Below are 20724 nucleotides of genomic sequence, written 5' to 3'. Positions count from 1 at the left end.
ATAAATAATTAATTATTAATAAATTACAGTAATTCTATTTCACGCAACAAAAAATATAACATTATTCTTAAATTTAGTTTTTATATCCATCACCTTAAAATTTACCAGTTTTATAAAAATGTCCCTTACTTCACAAGTGATTAAGTTTTATCAAAAGCCTACTTTTTGGAGAAATACACAGAATTGAAAATTTAAAAAAATATCTTTACCTGGAGAATGAGTACATCAGTTTCATTATGTTCTGCTATGGATGCACAACTACCCTGACTCAATGTCCTTGAACGACCAATACATCTATTTATTGAATTTCCACCACTACCAACACCTGAAATCCATCAGAAAAAATACACAGGGAATGTACAAAATAAAAATATAGATGTAGAAGAATCATAATAAAATAATGTTAAAAATATCAGATTATTAAATTAAATATTAGTAAAATAAAAAAATAAAAACAATGAAGAAAAACACATAAAAAGGTATGAAAAACTTCAATAAATACTACGGGTAGGAACAAACTGATAAAGCTTTAAAACATATGCCAAAAACATGCAAACATAGATAAAAAAAGAAGGAATAAGAGATGTAAGGAATACTGGGTTATGAATCAGAAAAGATGGTGCAAGTTTATAAGTAAGAAATCATCATAATCTGGTGGAAATATATGAGAAATGAAAAAATATGTGGCAATATTATTAAATATAAATAACTACTGATGTACATGGACTGTATGTCTTAATTTATGAGTAGCCATGTTCCACCCAGCAGCAAAATGTGAGATCGAACGTGTGGGTTGTACAATCAACCAATGACCCATATGTGAACACTGGCCAGCCCTCTGACAGTAAGAGAAGTGGATGTCCTCAATGGCTCAATGATAATGTTAACCCAGATTATCTTATTCTCGATCCGACTCATTGAAGGAGGCTTCTACTTTTTGTTGACAGAACTGGGTTTCAATGCCATTTAATTGGTGGTCCTGGACAGGGTAAAGTCATTTCTCTCAGTGTATAAATTTTGCCTCACACAGTACGTTAACTAGATCCAGGACTGCATTATGATAAGTTGGGCATTTCTGAAACCTGTTAAAAAACTAAGATTGAGTTCAAAATTTCACTTCTCTCAGCAAAGTAAAACTTTGCTGAATGCAGGGAAGGTTGATTCATGCATCCCTTGGAAAGACAAACTGAATTTGACCAGCAGGTTGTATCTCGTTCAGTGAAAAGTATAATCTTCTTCTATGGCTTATATCACTATGACCCATGGAAGTCAAACTTGATACTAGGCAGGTGATTATGGTGTTGCAATTAAAGCTTAAATGGCAATACATAACCTAAAAAATCTTAACAGAACAGGTATTGGTCAGCTGTTCCATATGCTGTACTATTATTACATGTATAAATCTGTAAAGGTGTGCACTGAAGCTATGTTAATGAAAATAATCAACCTACTCCAACACACACACCACACATACATACACACCACATAAACTCACACACATTCCTGCATTTGTATACTTTTTAAAACATATACTTTTATAATAACACAAACAAAATTTCACAACAATAAAAAACCATTAACTGTTATAAAAGTTAATACTTCACAATCAGTTAAAGAAAAATAAAGGTGACAGTAAACTAAATCAATAAATTATATTTTAACAATATACACCCAACAATAATCTTATTGGTTCTAAAACCAAAATATAAAAAAATAAATCTAAAGCCAAATGGTACAAAATTACATTAAGTATCTCTATTTTTATATAAATTATTTAATAATATAATGGATATTTCAGTCATATTAACAATTATGCTGTCAAAAGTACAGTGCTAATATATTTTGATTTCACATTTCAATTATTATTTTTAAGAAAATAATCATAATATATTTTTTCACCCTGCTACTATCAATCGTATCTGAAAATTCATTGGTCAATTCATTACACTCGTTCATATACTTAATGAAAAGAAAGATATACTAATTTTATCAACAATCCAATATCTCAATATAAAAATGTGAATAATTGACTCATTATGGTTTTTTCTAACGTTTAACAATGTTACTGACTACTGTAATTATTTCTATATAGACTAATTATTTGTTTATTTTTTATTCTTCAGAGTGTATTGTTTGACCATATTTCGCTTCTATATTGTTTATTTGTAATATATCATTAAAATGTAAAATAATGAATACAAAATTTAAGGCACTGTTCATATTTAAGATAAAAACAATGGAAAACATAAAAGAAATTATAAAATACCTTGTGCACACAAATAGATAAAATAAATAAAAGAAAAAACAAACATCAACAAAACATTCACCGCATTAAAATACAGAAATGAAGAAAATAGCTTACAAATTTAAAAAACATTTGGATATAATGTGGCCTTCGGAACAAGCCATAAAAAGAAGACAAACCAAAGGCAGAATATGTTACAAAACAAACACAATGTCCCTGGAATGTACAAACTGATCTTTACAGTTGGTGAAAATAGTCACAAAAGCCACTAAAATTGTTATCATGTGTGTTTTGAAAACGTTCAATAAATTTGGTTTGTTGTAGTTTAAAATGTTATCAATTTTTAATTATTTTCATCATTATCATAAATACAAAAACAGAAAATATAAATAATTATGAAAACCAAAGTAAAATATTTAATATTGATAATGAGGGTATATTGTATTATATTACAAGATAATATACTGTCAATTTTGTAATATGTCAACGTGAACATAACTTATAAGAGGAATCACAAAATTACAAAAGAAGGTAAAAGTAAGACAGAACTCAAAAGTAAAGGCAACTTTTATGTAGAAAAAAAGTCAGCTAGTATCTAACAGTGAAATAAGGATTACAACGATTTTCTTGAAATTATTTATGCGTAGTATAGCACTTTATGGCAGCAAAACATTGAAAACAGAAAAATTAGAAAAGAAAAAATATAAACCTTTCAAATTTGGTGTTACAGAAGATGATGAAAATTAGGTTAGTTGATAAAATATAAATTAAAAAGATGTTGAGAATTGAAGAGGAGAGAATTTTGTGGAAGAATCTCATAAAGAAATGAACTAGGTTTTGATAAGTCATGAAGGTTTGATTAATTTGATCGTTGAAGGATAAATAGAAAGTAAAACCTGTACAACACAAAAACACGACTGAGGGCATAGGAAGTGGTGATTATGTTGAGATTTAAAATTAATTAGCTCACAAAAGAAAGGAATATATAATAACAATAATAATGATAAAATTTTTTTTTGCGGAGGGAGGTGGAAATGCATTTACGCATGGAGTGTCGGACTCCTGCTGATGGTCACTATTAGCAGACTACAGACTAAAACTACCCCCCTTTCTACCAGGACTTGACCCGGAACTGTTAAACACATTACTTCTGGTCAAGTCCTCCTATACTAGCCTGATTAGGTGCTACCTAATTTTCAGGACTATCCAGGTCAAACTTTTTGGTCCTGAGAAGGTTGCTGACGAATCGGGCTACACTTTCCCAGCTGCTCAGATTGCGGAGCATCATTGCAACAACATTGTGGAGGGTCAGTACACAGAGATCCACCTCTAGTGTCCTTCGATCTGCCGCCCACACTACACATTTTAAAAAGGTGTGCTCAGCGTCGTCCCGTACACCTGGGCAACAGAGGCAGTCGGGGGACGGCGCTTTCCCTATGACATGTAAGTACCCGTGACCCGTTAAAAATTGGGTCATGTAGTACTCCATCTCTCCATGCCGCCACTTCGTCCACGGTCTGACCAGAGGGATAAGCCTTTGCGGTCCATCGTCCTCTGGTCTCGTGGTCCCAGGTCTCTTTCCATGCGAGGAACGTGCGAGTCCGTTCCTCGTTGGCAATGGTCTCCCGGTCTTCGCCTGTCCGTTGTCTCCTGTAGATCACCTGGCGCTCCCTTGCCAAAATAGCAATGGGTATGACCCCGGCGACCACTAGTACTGCAGGTTCGGAGACCGTCCGATACGCGGAAGCGACTCGCAAGGTTGCGGTACGTTGCACCTGCGCGAGCCGCTTCCGGTTTCTTGCAGTTCTTAATGCCTGGGCCCATATTTCCGACTCGTATAACAGGATGGAATGCACTGTGGACATCAGCAATCACCGTCTTCGGTCCGCCGACATTCGCCATGAGCCGGCTGAGAGCAGTTACAGCTCTCGCAGCTTTGTCGGCGGCTCTCCGAAGCTGCTCAGCTGAGTTTCTGGTCGTCCAGCCAGACACCGATTCTGTGCATGGCTCGGCTGAGCCTCAGTTGGGCGCGCTCCACGTCGCAGTCTGCGACAAGTAGCGCAACGTCGTCAGCGTACCCAACCAAGACAGATTCTTCAGGAATCTCCAGCCTCAGCAAGCTATCGTAGACGGCGCTCCAAAGGTCGGGGCCGAGAATCGACCCCTGCGCCGCCCCTGACGTGATCGCAGTCCTACGCCAGCCTGCCGCGGTCTCGTAATTGAGATCCCGGTTCGACAGGTATGCGTCCACCATTCTGAGGAGGTGTTGAGGAACATGGAACGAATGCTCCGGGGCCCGGAATTATATCGCTCCACCATGCGGGGTTGAAATCGTTTTTAACGTCCAACGTAACGAGAACAGTGATTGTGGTCCTCTGCTCTCCGCACAGCCTCAAAATAATAAGAATATTTTATTTGCAAATACATAATGCAATTTTTTTTTACTGATAAATATAAATAAATAAGTACACAAAAGAATAATGTTTTTAACATACAGGATACGAATAACAAAAATTTAATTAAATGACCACAAAATCAAGCAAATCTTCACTTTTTTTGAATTAGAAACAGCAAAAAACACACAAAAAAAAAATCGAATAAAATAGAAATTAATAGTAATATATTTTTTTCAATAAATAAATATTCATCTTAGATTACATTAACATTTTTTACTGATAAAAATTGGATATCCAATTTTTTATTGGCAATACTATTGATATAATATGCTTAAACCTAATAATTTAATTCAAACTACTCACTACCTTTAAAAGAAGAAATTACATTACAAATGTTTATTAAATTATTTTGTTCACAGTATTATCATTAAACTCTAGTTGTTTAGCATCAATACTTGAAAAAAATTAATACATCTAAGATAACATTTAAATTAAAAAGAAAAAAATATGAAATGATTTTTTTAAATTTTAAAACAGTTACTCTGACAAAAATATACACTGCTTACACGATGCATTTTAGCAAACATTATTCCTCAAGAAATTAAAAATAAAATTAACTGAATTGATATTTAAAAAATAAATAAATGATAATTTAATTAAATAGAATTATTAATAAAAATATTGTTATCAACAAATTAAACTGGGAAATGTAATTAAGTAAGTCAATAAATAGTATAAAAGAAAAGAGATGGAGAGGAGAAGAGAGAAAATATTAAAACAGAATAAATAAAATGGTATTAATAGAGTAACAAATAATAATAATTATTATAGCTGATAAGAGTGTACACAACTAAGATAAGAAATAAAACCAATTAAATGTTACCAAAAGTTCATTAGTGGTAATTAGACTTGCATAAAAATAATATAAAACAGTAGTCTTCATAAACATACTGTATAATTCACAAAAGTAATAAAATTCTCTACTCAACTGTGACTGATAACAATTATTTGTTTCTTTATTGCATAATGGTATAATTATTCTAAAAAAAAGATAATTATATAATTTGAATTAATTAAATACACAAAATGAAAATAAAAATTACAAAAAAGAAACATGTAATTGTTTTAACAGTTATTAGCATAAATACAAATAAAATAGATTAAAATATGAATGCATTGTACTATTGTGAAAAAAGTGATGGGATACTCGAAACAACAATAATCAATATGTAAGTTTTAAAATTAAGTAAAGGTAAGATAAATATCTGTATTTATTTATAATACATTTATATATTAATAAATTATAGTATACTTATAATAGAACAATAATAATTAAATAAGGTACAATATTAAAACTGTATATTTATATTTTTATAAGTACAACAATAAAACTAACAACTACTTTAAATGAAAATGTTCATAGTTCTTCAACATTAACTTAAATAATAATTTTAAGTTTATATAATAAGCAATATAAAATGTTGTTAAAGAAAACAAATTTTTTTTAAACAACAGAACAATGTAAGTAAACTGGATCAATAAATGAAAGTTTATAAATGCATAACAATTATATAATGTTTCAGTTTTGATGATGTATTTCATGCTTCAGATTCTATTTTTAATAAATTAATTATATAAGAATCTAAAAGATGTTCTAACCAGACTATTAAAAATTAAAGTATTTTCTTTTAAAGAGATATTACTTTGTTGGTAAGTTTTTAAACTAACTTGGCCACTAATTCTGAATCCTATAACACGTAGATGAACGTAACAATTTTTATAATGTATATATATATATATATATATATATATGTATTGAATTTTATTAGTGCACAACATTATTTTATATATTTTTAATTTTAGTATTAACTAATGATTCAGATATTATCTACTTTAAAACCACAGGTAGTCATCTAACAGAGAAGTAAATTAATTACAGTGATTATTATTACATTATAAGATAAATTTATAGCAAACTCCAGGAGAAAAATCTACTGAATCGAAAATACAAACAAGCTGTATAATGATTTAGAGATAGGTTTATAATTTATTTACACTTCAATCATCAATTAAACTACCAATCAGCAGTTTTAAAGTGTTGGATAAAACATTAGATTGGTTCTTTACAACTCTATGATTTCATAACAACCACAACACCTTAGTCAGTAGTATAAATTGAAGGGCATGAAGGAAGAGCAGAATGTAAATTTCCAGAGTAATATTTAATAAACCGACCCCTGTAGACGGCCAAAGTTAAACACTGGTTGCAGTTTCAGTGTGTAGTGTTGACATTTATTAGTGGCTAATCGTCCATTGCATTAACATTACTTTAAATTTACATAAAAATAAAGGATCATTTAATGGATAATGCATTTAAAATTTTAAGGATAACGTAAGATAAAATTAGTTAGGAATCAAGGGGAAAGCTGACAGCAAGTACGTATTATTTTAGATTGGAAATTATGTGGTCTCTTACTTCTATTAAATTACTTTTGAAATAAGCAGTACGGTTAGGATTGATATAAAATAGAAAATTCTCAACCATATAACCTATAAGAAAGTAAGAAGCCCTTCAATAAAAAGATCAGGTAACCCATAAGTGGAAGAAAGAAATCAAGTATAAAAATTATTAAGATTTTCATCACGGAGTAAATGTGTTGATAACTCCAGACCATCTAAAAGAATAGACAGGCTACACTGTAGCATAGGGAGCTAAATCCACATCTGTGGCATCAGTGTTGTGCCTCTAATCACATAATTATTGACATGTACAGCACTCTGATATTACTACTTAAATTTCTCAAGGTCGATTATAATAATTATACACTCAATTTGATATTATAATCATTTATTTATTTCCTTTCAGCAAATAACACACTAGTTATGGCCACTTATTTATCAGGAATGAATTTTGCAGCATATGAACAATGCCATGCTCAACTAGGATTTGAACTCAGGACCTTTCAGATGAAAGGCCTCTGCCTTTCTACCACTCTACTACAAAGATTGATGACCAACTCTTTCAGTGTCAAACATATTTCCATGATGTGTTATTTTTTTTCTTCTAGGATTAAGTTCCTAAATGACATTCTCATTTGATGTAATAGTTCTTAATAATTTGCAACAAAATTAAACAGGAAAATCCTAAGATTGGAAAAGGCTGATCAAAGTGTTTGGCAGAACATACTTGTGTAGGTAGGGTGAATCCAGAACATGGTTAATACCACTCCAAGTAGCTGATACAGTGATTGTAAAGAGTGAAGTCTAATATGTGTTATTACAAAGAATTGATTTTTTTAAATGAGGACCTTTCACTCTGAAAAACAAGAAGTTTAAAGAAATAGTACTACTTAAGAAAAATTCAGACAGGCCAGCATCTCTTAGTGATGAAAGCAATGAAAAATTTGAGAAAGTTATTTTTCTACTAAAAATTGTGCACATAAATGTATTCATAACAGAATTACAAAAAAATTTCTTCATCAAGAGTTAAAAAGCACGTTAGTCTCATTGGGGGAAACTCTGATTTACAACAAAAGATACTTCCATGCAATAATCTGAAAGAAATTAATTTGTTTATCAATATTCTAAATGAGATTGACAATGAAAAATGTTTTTAGAAAGAGTAATTTTCAGTAAAGATGCTACTTGTCATGCTTTTAGGGATGCCCAGACACAACAGGATGTGGGCCATATGAAATCCACATAAAGTTCATTGAACATTAAGGTAATTTCTCCCCAAAGTTCAATATTTGTTTATATTCTGTAGTAAGACCCACATTGTTGAATGATTTTTTTTTGTACTTGAAGTATTTGCATCTATCCAAATAACAGATATAACTTCATTTTCGAACAGAATGGTGCTTTGTCTATGTCTGCGATTCCTTCAATGAGACATTTTCCTGATGTGAAACACAAAAGATGAATGAAAGCAATTGCCCCCACAATATTTTTACCTTATGCCTCTAAAATTTCACTTTTGCAGTTTTGTGAAGCTAAGCATGTACACAACATGAAACCTACTAAAAACAGTGGATCGCAGTGGTTAACCGCAAACTGTCTTTCCTTGTGTTCTCAACAGAACACAACAGGAAATGGATTATTTCATTGATGTGTAAACTTATGGAGATTTCAATATAACTGAACTTTACTGCCACAAATACTTAAGAAATTTCTCTTTAATTTGAAACCTTTATCATGACTTTATTATTTTTATCTTTCAGAATATAGAATTTAAAACTGCAACACATACAAATCCAAATAAATTTCAAAACTGTATAATATTCCATTAATTAGAAGTGAAATATACTTCCAAAGCTTACAATTTAAACATTTTGAATGGTATTAGTTATTAATAAACACTAACATTACGTGGCATGACTATTGTAGGTGTAGTTTAATGTGAGAAAAAATTTTAAACATAACCCTAGTCATTTATAATTCATCGTTAGTTTACTACACCCTCCAAGGTGGTTTAAATGTTGAGAAAAAGCATCAAGTTGTAAAAAAAGTATTTACAATTTTACTCAAAACCAACAAAGTTAGTTATTTTTAACTACTGTAATTAATAACATAAATAATTTTTATTAAAAAAAAAAGAAAGTAAAATCAGTTTACTAATATTTAAATAATAATTATTTTATGCAACTAGTAAGATAATGGGCTTTTAAAATAATTTTATCTGTGATATGGCCTTTTAATATATTTTGCCTGTTATTTCCTGTTCTAATTTGTTTGACATAAAAAACTAAACTTCTACTTCTGTATTGCATTTTCTACCTCTGCAGTGTAAGCTTACCTTTTAGTTAAAATTATGAATCTCACTTTATTTTTCATTTTTTAATCTTATTTATTTCATTATTATTCTATTAATATTATTTTTTGCTTTAATAATTTATTAATCGTTTTAATAATTTTGTAATTTACTCAATTAATTTAGATAAGGTATACATTTACAACACTACATGGTTAATACTATTTATTCTGAAATGCAAAAAACAGCTGAGAAGATATAATTTACAGAACATTTTGTTTTATAACATCAAAAATATAAATATTAAACTGTTATCACTACATAAATTCAGTCAAATAGGAATAAATCATCTGTCGATCTGGAGCACCAATGTCTCATGATGCAATTATTTTGACTTTAATTACAACTTATTTGTGACCTCTATCATAAGATTAACAAAAAGCTAACTTTGGTTTACCATGCAGTATTCACACCGCTCAAAAATCGGGAATAAAATGAATTTGTAGCAAAGTGGGAATGGAAGGGCAGAAAGGCACTTGTGTTTACAGATTGTATTATCAAGTAGGTGCACTTACACTTTTTATGTAATTGTAGAAATATTTCCTATTAAAAGGAGCTATCTGAAAAAATAATTAGGAATTCTAACAAAATATTCAGAAAACACAGAGAAAAATCAGTATTTTTTTTTTTTATAAAAATAAAATATCACGCCAATGCTTAGAATTACAATTACATAGTTTTTAAACAATATTGGCAATGTTGTTGTCTCCTTGTTATGATTTGTGGCTGGTTGAAAGTATTAATTACAGAAGTACATCTGTATAATAAGTATAGCAAATAACACACCTAAATTGAACTTTCACAAGACCAAGGAATTTATATGCATAATTTTGGGCTGCCAAATTAAGTTGCTTCCTGAATATTAATATAAAATCTTTACAAGAATTGTAAATAATTAATTTAGTATCTGAAAGCTTGGAATATAATTAGTATAAACCTGTTATAGTTTTATATTTCAGTACTGTTACAGGCCTTAGAAAAATAGAGTTTCATATGTTACATTAATTTACTTAAACCTAACAGTTTCACAATACTTCAGAAAGTAGCATATATCTAATAAAAACAAAGAGAGCTATAAAATAAGGAAAATATAACTGATTAACATTAAACAAGTCAGTTTCTATACATTATCAAAAATTAAAAAATGCTTGATTACAATAAATAAATTTATTCAGATTAGTACAAAAGTATATTATATATTAAACAAAATAGATTGTTAAAAATTAGTAGTTATGTTATTGCTTATCTGTGATTAAGGAAATTATTCTACAATTTTCCTGAAGAAATTAAGGAAAACCAAGAGAAAACCTTGATCGCACTGATAAATAGTTTCTGTTTTCTAACTATATGTTTGGGTCTGGTGGTGGGAATGAGGTACTGAAGAGAAGTGGCAGCTAGAAGATGTGAATAGTCGAAGCCTGCAATACTATAAACAAATAAAGATAACAGTACTAATGTTTGTAAAGATTAAGAGACAAACCCCTAATCTACATATAAAACAGATTTTTTATAAAAATTGTAGCAGCAATAAAAAAACTTATTATTTATTTTCAATCATGAAGACAATTTAAAAAATGGGATATGACAGAAAGGGCAGGAAGGTGTGATATAACAGAATCATTACAAAGGAACTTTTATTGTTTTTAGAATGTTAAAAGGAAAGAAAAAAAGTAAAATGAGTCCTACAAAGCAGTACACAGAATAGGTTCTCTGGTTTGGTGAAAAGTTATCAAGCGGGAAATCATGTTAGAAAGTACAGAAGGATGAAGTAATTCGTAGTTTTTCAAAGGCAGGCTTGTAATAAAATGGGCAGAAACATTTTTAAAAATTACTTGGTACTAGTAATCAGGCGCATCACTAATATGATCCATTCTCACATATCTTTTAATCTTAATATATTTGCAACGACCTATTTCTTCAAAAATTTATTTGCATTATGTACCTTAATATTTTTCACTGCAAATAATTCTTATATGCAAAACTTCCTTGTATGACTAAATTAATCCTGGATGCTTTATTGTATGATCCACTAACCGGTTCTTTTTCTGTTGAGAATTTCCAATTTTTCTTAAAATTTATTGATTTTAAGATACTTATACTATATCGAACGACTTATTTTCAGATTTCATTTTCGGTACCTGTTGTTTCGCACAAGAGGGAAACGATACCTGCTACCTGCCATCCCAGTTATAAAACGCTAAATAACAAACAAATATTTCACATTTTCATATTATCCATCAATTCCTGGTTTATTTCCCAGCTACTTCTTTTTCAGTAACTCTCAAATGATGTATTGTCAAATAAAATTCTTTGTCGACTATTATGAGAAAAAATGCTGATAAACAATATCCCTCCGATTAAAAAGATAATCAATAAAACACTTTATATTGGATCAACCTTTTTCAATCAACAGTTTTTAGTTAGATTTCATAAGAAAGCTATCTATTGTAATGGGTACAATGATTCGACTTCCAGAAAACTTTGACATATCTTTGCGTTTAATATCCTCCATACCCCAAAACCACCATCAGTTCAAAAGTTTATATATATATATATATATATATTTCACTTTCTTGTGGATACAGTAACTGCTGTAATTTTGTGCCAACCATCTTTGAATTGATACATAAAATATAACGAAAAAACAAAAAACTCGGTCAAGTTCATTAATGGGCAAAATCAGACCACGGGGGTGGAAATGGGGAGCTTCAAAAACAAAATATCACTATAACTTTCCTATTAAGTAAAATTTCAAATTCATTTAAAATTTTACTATTCTTTGGATAAGGGCCTAAAACCTATCTAAGTAAAGTTTTTTGATATCATCACCATTTGCCCAGGAGGTGGAAAAATGGAGTTTCAAAGACAAAAAAAATCATACCTTCCTTAATGGGCACAGCATTTAATCGTTTTAAAGTGGTTATACTCCTGTAAACATACCTAAAACATTTGTCTGAAACAATTTTTGATATGACCAACTCTTATGGCAAGGGGTGACCAAAATTTTGCTGGAATTGTAAGATGGGGCTTGTCATATGCTTAACATGTGAAACTTTTTTCACATGCAACCATTATCGTATTGAGTAAATTTAAAGTTTGTCTTAACTTTAAAGTGCAAATCTTTTTTATCCCCTACTTAACACCACCACCTAAATCTACCTCCACCTACTGACGTGCTGAAAGGGAATTTTTGATCCAAACTATTGATTTTTTTCTGTCACTATTATAGTTGTGGTTTGGTTTCCACATTGTAACCAAACATTAGATGTTAGGAGATTTTTCAATCATCATTTGATCAATCCAAAAGCTCTTACAACAATATGCTTTCTTCTGGTCCAAGTTGACAAACTTGGTAGAAATGTTCACACAACATTTTTTTGATAAAAAATAAAGTGACAAAAACTTTGGCAAATCCCACTTTTTTGACATTTCACAATCAATGGTTTTCTCTGATAATTCAATATACTTTTTTAATGTGATTGTTGTCAGTTGACAATGATGATCATCCAGATTTTTTATTGTCCTTTTATTTTCTTCTCAAAATTAATTAATTATTCATTATATTGTAATAAACAATTTATACATTAATCTTCATAACCCTGTTTTAGTAACATTTAAAAAAGTCTTAGAAACGTTTTCCATAGTTTCAAACAAATTTCACAACATATTTTTCAACATCAGTTATCTCTTTCTTCATGAAAATTGCTATTATCACCAAACACAACTAAACCCAAGTCACTAGTATATGTTAAATAATAATAAAAACTATCTGGAGGGTATAATTTTACAAATAAAACTTACTACACACACTGGATGATACATCATCCATATTTAGGCACTTTTTCATATGGACAAGCCTTGTATGCGATTATATCTATGACTTTTTTCAAACATTTATTTTATTTACACTTCTGGTTAATTATTTTGATAAGATGATGAATATAACAAAGTAGTAAATTAAAATTTGCACCTTACCCCCACTTATATATAAAAATATTTAAGTGGTGTATTTAAAAATATTAGTGCTTTGACATATAAAAATGACTTACCATTATTATAATTTAACAGATTTTTTTTATTCAATTGATTTAAAAATTGACAATTGTTACTAATTTATCTAAATATGATAAGTCTCCTGACACATTTTAGATACTTCAGAAACAAGATGGTTTTCCCATTAGAAATAACTACTGATTCACTGCATTTACGATTTTCATACATTTCATGAATCTAGGAAACATATCATGTGACATGGTATGTGTAACATACCTTGTTTTTGTTCATTTTGAATAGTTTTATTACTACAGTTTCATTTAAAAAATTCAAAAAATTATATTAACATGCCATCATCATCAAGTTCAGTTTTTAATAATGCTTAAAGCATAAGCCTCTCCATTTCTTCCTGTCCTGCCACCACTTCTGTCCACACTACTGTTTTCTCCTTTTCTAGTGGCACTGTTCCACTCCCTTCAATCTTACCCTCCTTCTCAACATTTCCATTATGGATCCTTTTACATATCCCCCCCTTTCTTCGTTACTTTACATGAAGCCAAAATGAGATAAAATTAAAGTTAATATGGTTAATCCTAGGATTGTCAGCAAATATAATACTGATCTCTCAAGAGAATCAATCTTACGGTGATATGACTATCATTTCACACTCTTATTTCTTTCATTACCTTAAATTCTCTCTTCTGATAAGGTCAGCTGTTCTCTCTGCAATGCAAAGAAAGCAAATGTCAGCACAGTTGTTGTTCACTTACTGGTGGGACAGTTCTGCTGTGGATTTATCTAGGGGACCAGGTACAAGATGAAAGCAATAGAATTCTTACACAACTATCTATAAGAAAAGTGCTTTATAATCTTTATCCAAACACTATTTCAAAAACAGTAGTGGATATAAAATTTTTTAAACTAAAATAAATTATATTTTAAAACAATCTCCTTAAAACTGATTGGAGGTGTTTAAAATATCTACAAATATGTAATATTCCACATAAAAATAAATTTATTAAAATTCCAAAAATATATGAAAATATTTTTATCTCTTAAGCATTTGTATTTCCATCAACAAGGAAAAGGATCTTGTGCACGAATGTAAACTGTATTTCTTACAACCTGATGGTTCCACAAGATCTGGAACATCTCAAGGATAGCATTCTGGAAATGGAAAAGTGTGAGAAAATACAAGGCCAACAAACAGAGTGATATTTATAAACTAATTCTAAAAATCAGTAAAGTTTAATAATGTTGGCTGTAGCTAAAACACATGCTGTTGGTATTCATGATTGGCTGAATACAGCAGGCATTCTACTTATAAAAAACAATTACGCATGGAAAAGAAAGAAAATGACCTTCCTCTAAGTTTTTTAAGTCATCCTTTATTTTACATCTAAATTCACTATAATTTCTAAATCTAAACCTAGAAACTTTTTAATGTAAATAAAATAAATAAAAATCTGAGAGTAGTAAAAGAAAATTTTAAAATGGCCATCAATATGACTCGTTTGAATTTTTCAAACTTTTTTTTTACTTTTAATAAGTGGAGCCTATGATAACTATCACATGAGATAAAAGATAATGTATCTTAAAAAATGAGGTTTGAACCAAGTCCAGATTCAAGATGATCCTTGAGACAGTGCAATGGAACCCAACACCAGTCAGTAAGTAATGGTATTTGATTATGTTATCATGTATTGTAATACTGGATTAGTGAACAATCTATATCAAAGCTATTTTAATATATTGAAATCATTCAATGATCTCTTCATAATTTAAACTAAATTTAATTCAATTAACTGTGAACTAATTATTTATATTATTTACATGTTTTAAGTAAATCATTAAGTAAGGTCAAATGTAATTAACTTATCATGGATTTAAAAAATTAATAAAGAAACCATTGAAAATCAAATCTAAAAAAAACAAACAATAATAATGAAAACTTATTCATTTAGAAATCTTTTATGTACAATTTAAAAAACAAAGGATAGAAAAAAAATGTTTCATTAAAAATGACAGTACCACTCCATGATAGAGTGGTAGTGTCTAGGCCTTTCATCCAGAGGTCCTGGGTTCAAATCACGGTCAGGCATGGCATTTTTCCTACTCTACCAAATTCCATTTCACATGGACCCCATAGATCCATGGAAATGGAATTCCATTTGTCTATGGATTCCTATGGACAAGCTTCAAGCTTACATATGGAATTAATTCAAGTAAAAAAAAAAAAACTTAAGAGGCAGCAATTCATCTATCAGTTAATGTCAATGGGAATGACATCATAGAATGCACAGAATCCAAGATAACGTGATATGACAGGAAACTGAGATGAACTTGCATGGAAAGAAATTATGATAATATGTGTGCTAAATAGCTGCACCATATTTAGAAGCGACTTACACTCACGATCAGTCACCTATATTATTATTATTATTATTATTATTATTATTATTATTATTATTATTATTATTATTATGATTATACCTAATAGAACATTTTAAAATTCGAATAAAAATAAAAAATAAAAGGGATTTTATAAATTGGCTCTAAAATTCAGAATAGCTGACAGCATTATATTATAATACTAATTAGAAAACATAATACATACATATAAATATATGTGCATGCAGTAGTAATGTGCAAATTAATCAGGACACAGCAATTTAATAAAAATTCAATTAGAAAAAATTATGCCTATAAAATTTGTAACTATCTATAAGTTAATATATCCTCTTTATTCAAAATCAGTTCACGTATGTGATCCAATTAACCAAATGACTTGAAGCAGTATAATGTATCGTTTTAAACAAAAAGGATAACATTAATTTATCAACTTATCTCCACAATCTTTATTAAGATGTGATGTATTAAATATCCGAGTTATAACATGAATGAGTCAGTAGTTGCCTTCTCTAAGAGTAATGATGCTCACTGTACAGCTGTTGTAAAAGAGTGAGGATGTCACTTGAAGAGCTAAATATGACCTGTGTAATACTGGGTTTGACATAGATTTTTTTTTTTTTTGTCTTCAGTCACTTGACTGGTTTGATGCAGCTCTCCAAGATTCCCTATCTAGTGCTAGTCGTTTCATTTCAGTATACCCTCTACATCCTACATCCCTAACATTATAAATATATCTAAATATATCTACATCCCTAATATCTATGTCAAAATATACATTTTGACATAGATATCAAAATGTATATTTGGCTCAGTAAACAAGGGAACAGAGAAACCATTCAATTCTTTCTTTCTAAAGTAGGCTTCACATGGTATGCTTGTTATGTTTAAAATCAGCTACGTTATTTTTGTGAGTGACTTGGTTCATGTGAGGTTGCCTACAACCATTACAGTTATGGTAGTTAAACATACAATTTCACAGATTCAACAACCAACTAAACATTTTTTGATTTCATTACAAATCCATGCATGCATTACTGAATTAATAAGGTCTGTTTTTGTATTAAAATTCAATTGTATCATTTTTTCTAATTGGATTACAATTAGAAATGTTGCCTGATTAGTAGAACTCTTGAATACTTTCTTTTTTTAATTTCTTCCCTTTTTGTCAGGATATGCTAAATCTTGTTGCAACACTTCAATTCCTAAATGTAAAAATGTGACTTTTATTGGTAAACAATATTTTTCTCTGTATTCTTTTATCCAGTTTGTATGTTCTTTGGTTCATATGAGCCATTTCTGTAGATGACTGTGGTAAGAGCTGTATTTTAGATGACTAGCAAAAATTTTTGGCCACGTTAATATAAGCAGTCAGCATTAATTATACACATCCGCACTTCACAAGTAAACTTGTTCCATTGGTGGGTAATTTTTTTATTGATGTGCACATTGGATAATCCCTAGGAACAATTTTACCTTTTCTCTATCATATTTGATTCTGTGATGGACTAGTCTTTTTCTTCTGTGGAACACAAGCTCTTTCTTTTCAGATGGAAAAAAACTAATTTTTTAATTTAAAATATCACTGACATTATCTATCTAAGCTAACATCAAACTTAAAAGCTATTTGTCATTGTGACATGCCAGTAAACAGCAAAAGAGAAACAATTTTGAAATGATATCCTGAAGTTAATCCATTATCTGTATGCAGTACACAAAGTAAAAAAAAAGTGAAAATGTGATTTCTTACACTTATTCAACACATTGAATAACAAAAAGTTTAACAAAACACAATTTAAAACATGCAAATTACATTTAAAATTAGAGAACATAACCTCACATTTGGTTGAGTATAAAAATCAATGTGATCAAGCAGTGTAACCAAGAAGAGACAAAAAAGTCCTGTGTTCAGGTTAATTTGCAAGTATATGAACTATAATTCTAAAATATATTTTAAAAACACCCTTAAAGCAATTATCACTATTTATAAAAAATAAGCATATTAAAACAGCCAAAAAGTAACAACAAATTATACAAAATATTCTAGATAGAATTTTTTAACTCTGCTATTATTGATAATAAATAAGATTTGAATATAATTTAGTAATTGTAGTAAAAATAAACTATTTCTGAAGCTAATGTTATTAAATTTCATGTATTAGTAAAATATAAAATAAAACAGAAATCTCACTGTAACATTTAAATATATACCTGGAAAATTTTTTCTTCAAAATGAATACTTCTGAATTTTCTTTCTGAAATTATTTTCACAAGATGCTAAACTCTTTAAAGTAATAATAATAAAATAAAATAAAGAAATACAAATTTCATTTTGAACAAAATATTAATTAACAGGAAGTGTAGAAATCTAAACATTAATATAAAGAAAAATTACAATAATCTTTAATACAAAATTAGCTGAAGTATTTTGTGTAAGAAAAGAAATTAAATTGTTTACTTATAAATTTAAAGCTGCTATATCTTTCCATAGTAAATATTAAAAAAATATAAAGCATCCACAGTAAACATAATTACTTTTTCATAAAAGAAAAGAGTATCCTTAGTTTTTCCCCAAATCCTTCTGCTGTGAAACTATGCAATTTCATTTTTACTATTCAAATTTATCTTAAAAAAAGTACCTTGGTTGATTACTACATCAAACTTTACTTTGCTCGTTCATTAAATCCTTAATAATTAAATTTTCTTCATTATTTTCAACAGCGATTTCAGCGTTTTGGGCCAAGAATTCTCCATTTAATAAACAAATGCTATGTGTATTTTAATCTGAAATTGTTAATTTAAAAAATTAAATATTTACTTTTTTATTATTATAAACTTATCAAAATGAACATACCAGTTATCTTAATTTGCAGTGAAGTACTGCTGGTTGAAGAACACCCAAATTATTTGAGAATAAGAAAAAATTTCCTATTAAGCACTCAATGAAGAATATTTTTGCATGATTCACCCAATTACAACAGGTAAAATAGTACTCAAAAGGGAGTACTCCTTTAATTTGTTTCCTAATGATAAATTTCAGCAATAAAACTGCAGCATTCACAGGAAGGTAGAAAATAAAATAAGACCATCGTCCATTTTTCCATCATAATGAATTAAGTTATTGCACTCAAAAGAAAATCACATCTAGTATTTTAATACAACATATGAACGCCTTATAAATATAATAATAAGCAATTTTAAAGCACAAATTTACATTATTTCACAAAAAGATATTAATGTAACAGTGCTATTATATAATACAACAACCAAAACTACTTTTTTTTAACAAATATTTCTGAAGTATAATATAAATCAATATAAATTTAAAAGAGAATACAATTTTTGTATAGTAACAAAACATGGAAAGAGGCAGAAACGAGTTATAAACATCTCAAAGAATGACGAGCAGAGTAATAAGAGATGAAGAAGAATTGTTACTTCTAAGAACTTAATTTAAGATGATAAGATGACTAAACAACCATAACAGTATGGTAAAACAGTTTGACTAGACAAAAAAATGAAAGAAAGATATGACAAAGCTCTCAAGACAGAGCAAACAAAAATTGATCTTTAATTTTTTTTATAAGTGACCAATAATGTGTGAAATACATAAAAAAATCTGTAGAAAAAGGTAGAAAAGAAAAAACAAACAAAAGTCCACAATAAATAGGAAATAAATGTTGTATTAAAAATTAAATAAACAATTCTCCATAAAATGCATGCAACAAGATTATTTTATTTACAACAATAACATTTTAAAACGGTTACTTCTTAACAGGTTGACTGCTGTGTTCTTTTTTCTTATAAGCATACACCTAAATTCTGATATAAAAAAAATGTCATTAATAGTTAATAACATTAATAAATTTTAGCTAATTTTATACTCGTTTACCTCTAAAAAAAATAAGTTTATCTGCTTAGGTATCAGTTAGATATAACACCTAAGTGGTGTATGTTTATTCTTAATTAAACTTTTCCAGCTTTTGCACAGATAATGAAACGAATAAGATAATAAGTCACTCAATTGTTCAACTGAGCTACCAAGATGACTGTAATAATGCATAGTCTAATTAAACAATTGATTCTTTCCAGTTCGATCATTCATACTCCCAAGCCGTTTCAGCAAATATAATGCATGTCTAAAATAAAGTTAATAATAATTCATTCTCTTTCTTTTAAAATACATATCATATTTTTTTTCATACGTGCACTTAATTTTAACCAATAAAAAATAATATTTTAAACAATAAAACAATTTAATATAAAAATGCGACAGAGTTAAAGAAACCCAATCATAAAAGTGTTTTTTTTTTTATTATTACCACTAATTAAATTTTTATTTTTTAATATATATGTACAGGTATTTAAAATTTTTTAATGCTTTTTTAATTTTTAAAAAAATATCCAGCATACAGAACTGTTTGGTAGGTCTTCAACTTCTTCAGTCAAAATGTTTCTTATAAAATAACTTTGGCTAGAACTTGCTATAGTAAGGACTTTAACACTTTAGTTTTTTGGAGATGTTTACCTGTGCACATAGATCGAAGTGAATCAGACACATTCCAAAAATTACAGGGGAGGAGGTCAGACTTTGTAAACAGAAACAAGAGCAAAAAGGTAAACTTAATGATGGCGTACTGATCTTTCAAAAGCAAGTGACTTACCGATAATGTAGATAAGCTTTAGTTATATTGAAGAAACTGTATAAAAAATATTTATTAGCAGTAGAATAAAAGAGGAAGAAGATGTGTCAAAAGGAAGCCGGAAGTAGAGTACGGTAAAAGATTATACAGGAGGCATGTAAGAAGGTAAAACAATTTTTGTAAAAATTTTTAATTACCATTTCTCAAAAATTTATAATTTTCTTTGAC

The 20724-nt window shown here is 29.0% G+C and overlaps 1 protein-coding gene across 7 annotated transcripts in view; it reads right to left on the bottom strand.

The window, feature by feature from the left end:
- The window catches only part of Arms (Ankyrin repeat-rich membrane spanning), a 310321-nt gene that overhangs the window by 21878 nt on the left and 267719 nt on the right, over positions 1–20724 (bottom strand). For all 7 annotated transcript variants that reach the window (XM_075365014.1, XM_075365013.1, XM_075365015.1 and 4 more), the window contains one exon: positions 210–325. In XM_075365014.1, the coding sequence (XP_075221129.1) occupies positions 210–325 (116 nt within the window). The remainder of the gene's footprint in view (positions 1–209; positions 326–20724) is intronic.

The sequence above is a fragment of the Lycorma delicatula genome, chromosome 4 (assembly GCF_047948215.1).
Source record: "Lycorma delicatula isolate Av1 chromosome 4, ASM4794821v1, whole genome shotgun sequence".
Classification (NCBI taxonomy): Eukaryota; Metazoa; Arthropoda; class Insecta; order Hemiptera; family Fulgoridae; genus Lycorma; species Lycorma delicatula.
This window is presented reverse-complemented; position numbering and strand designations above follow the sequence as displayed.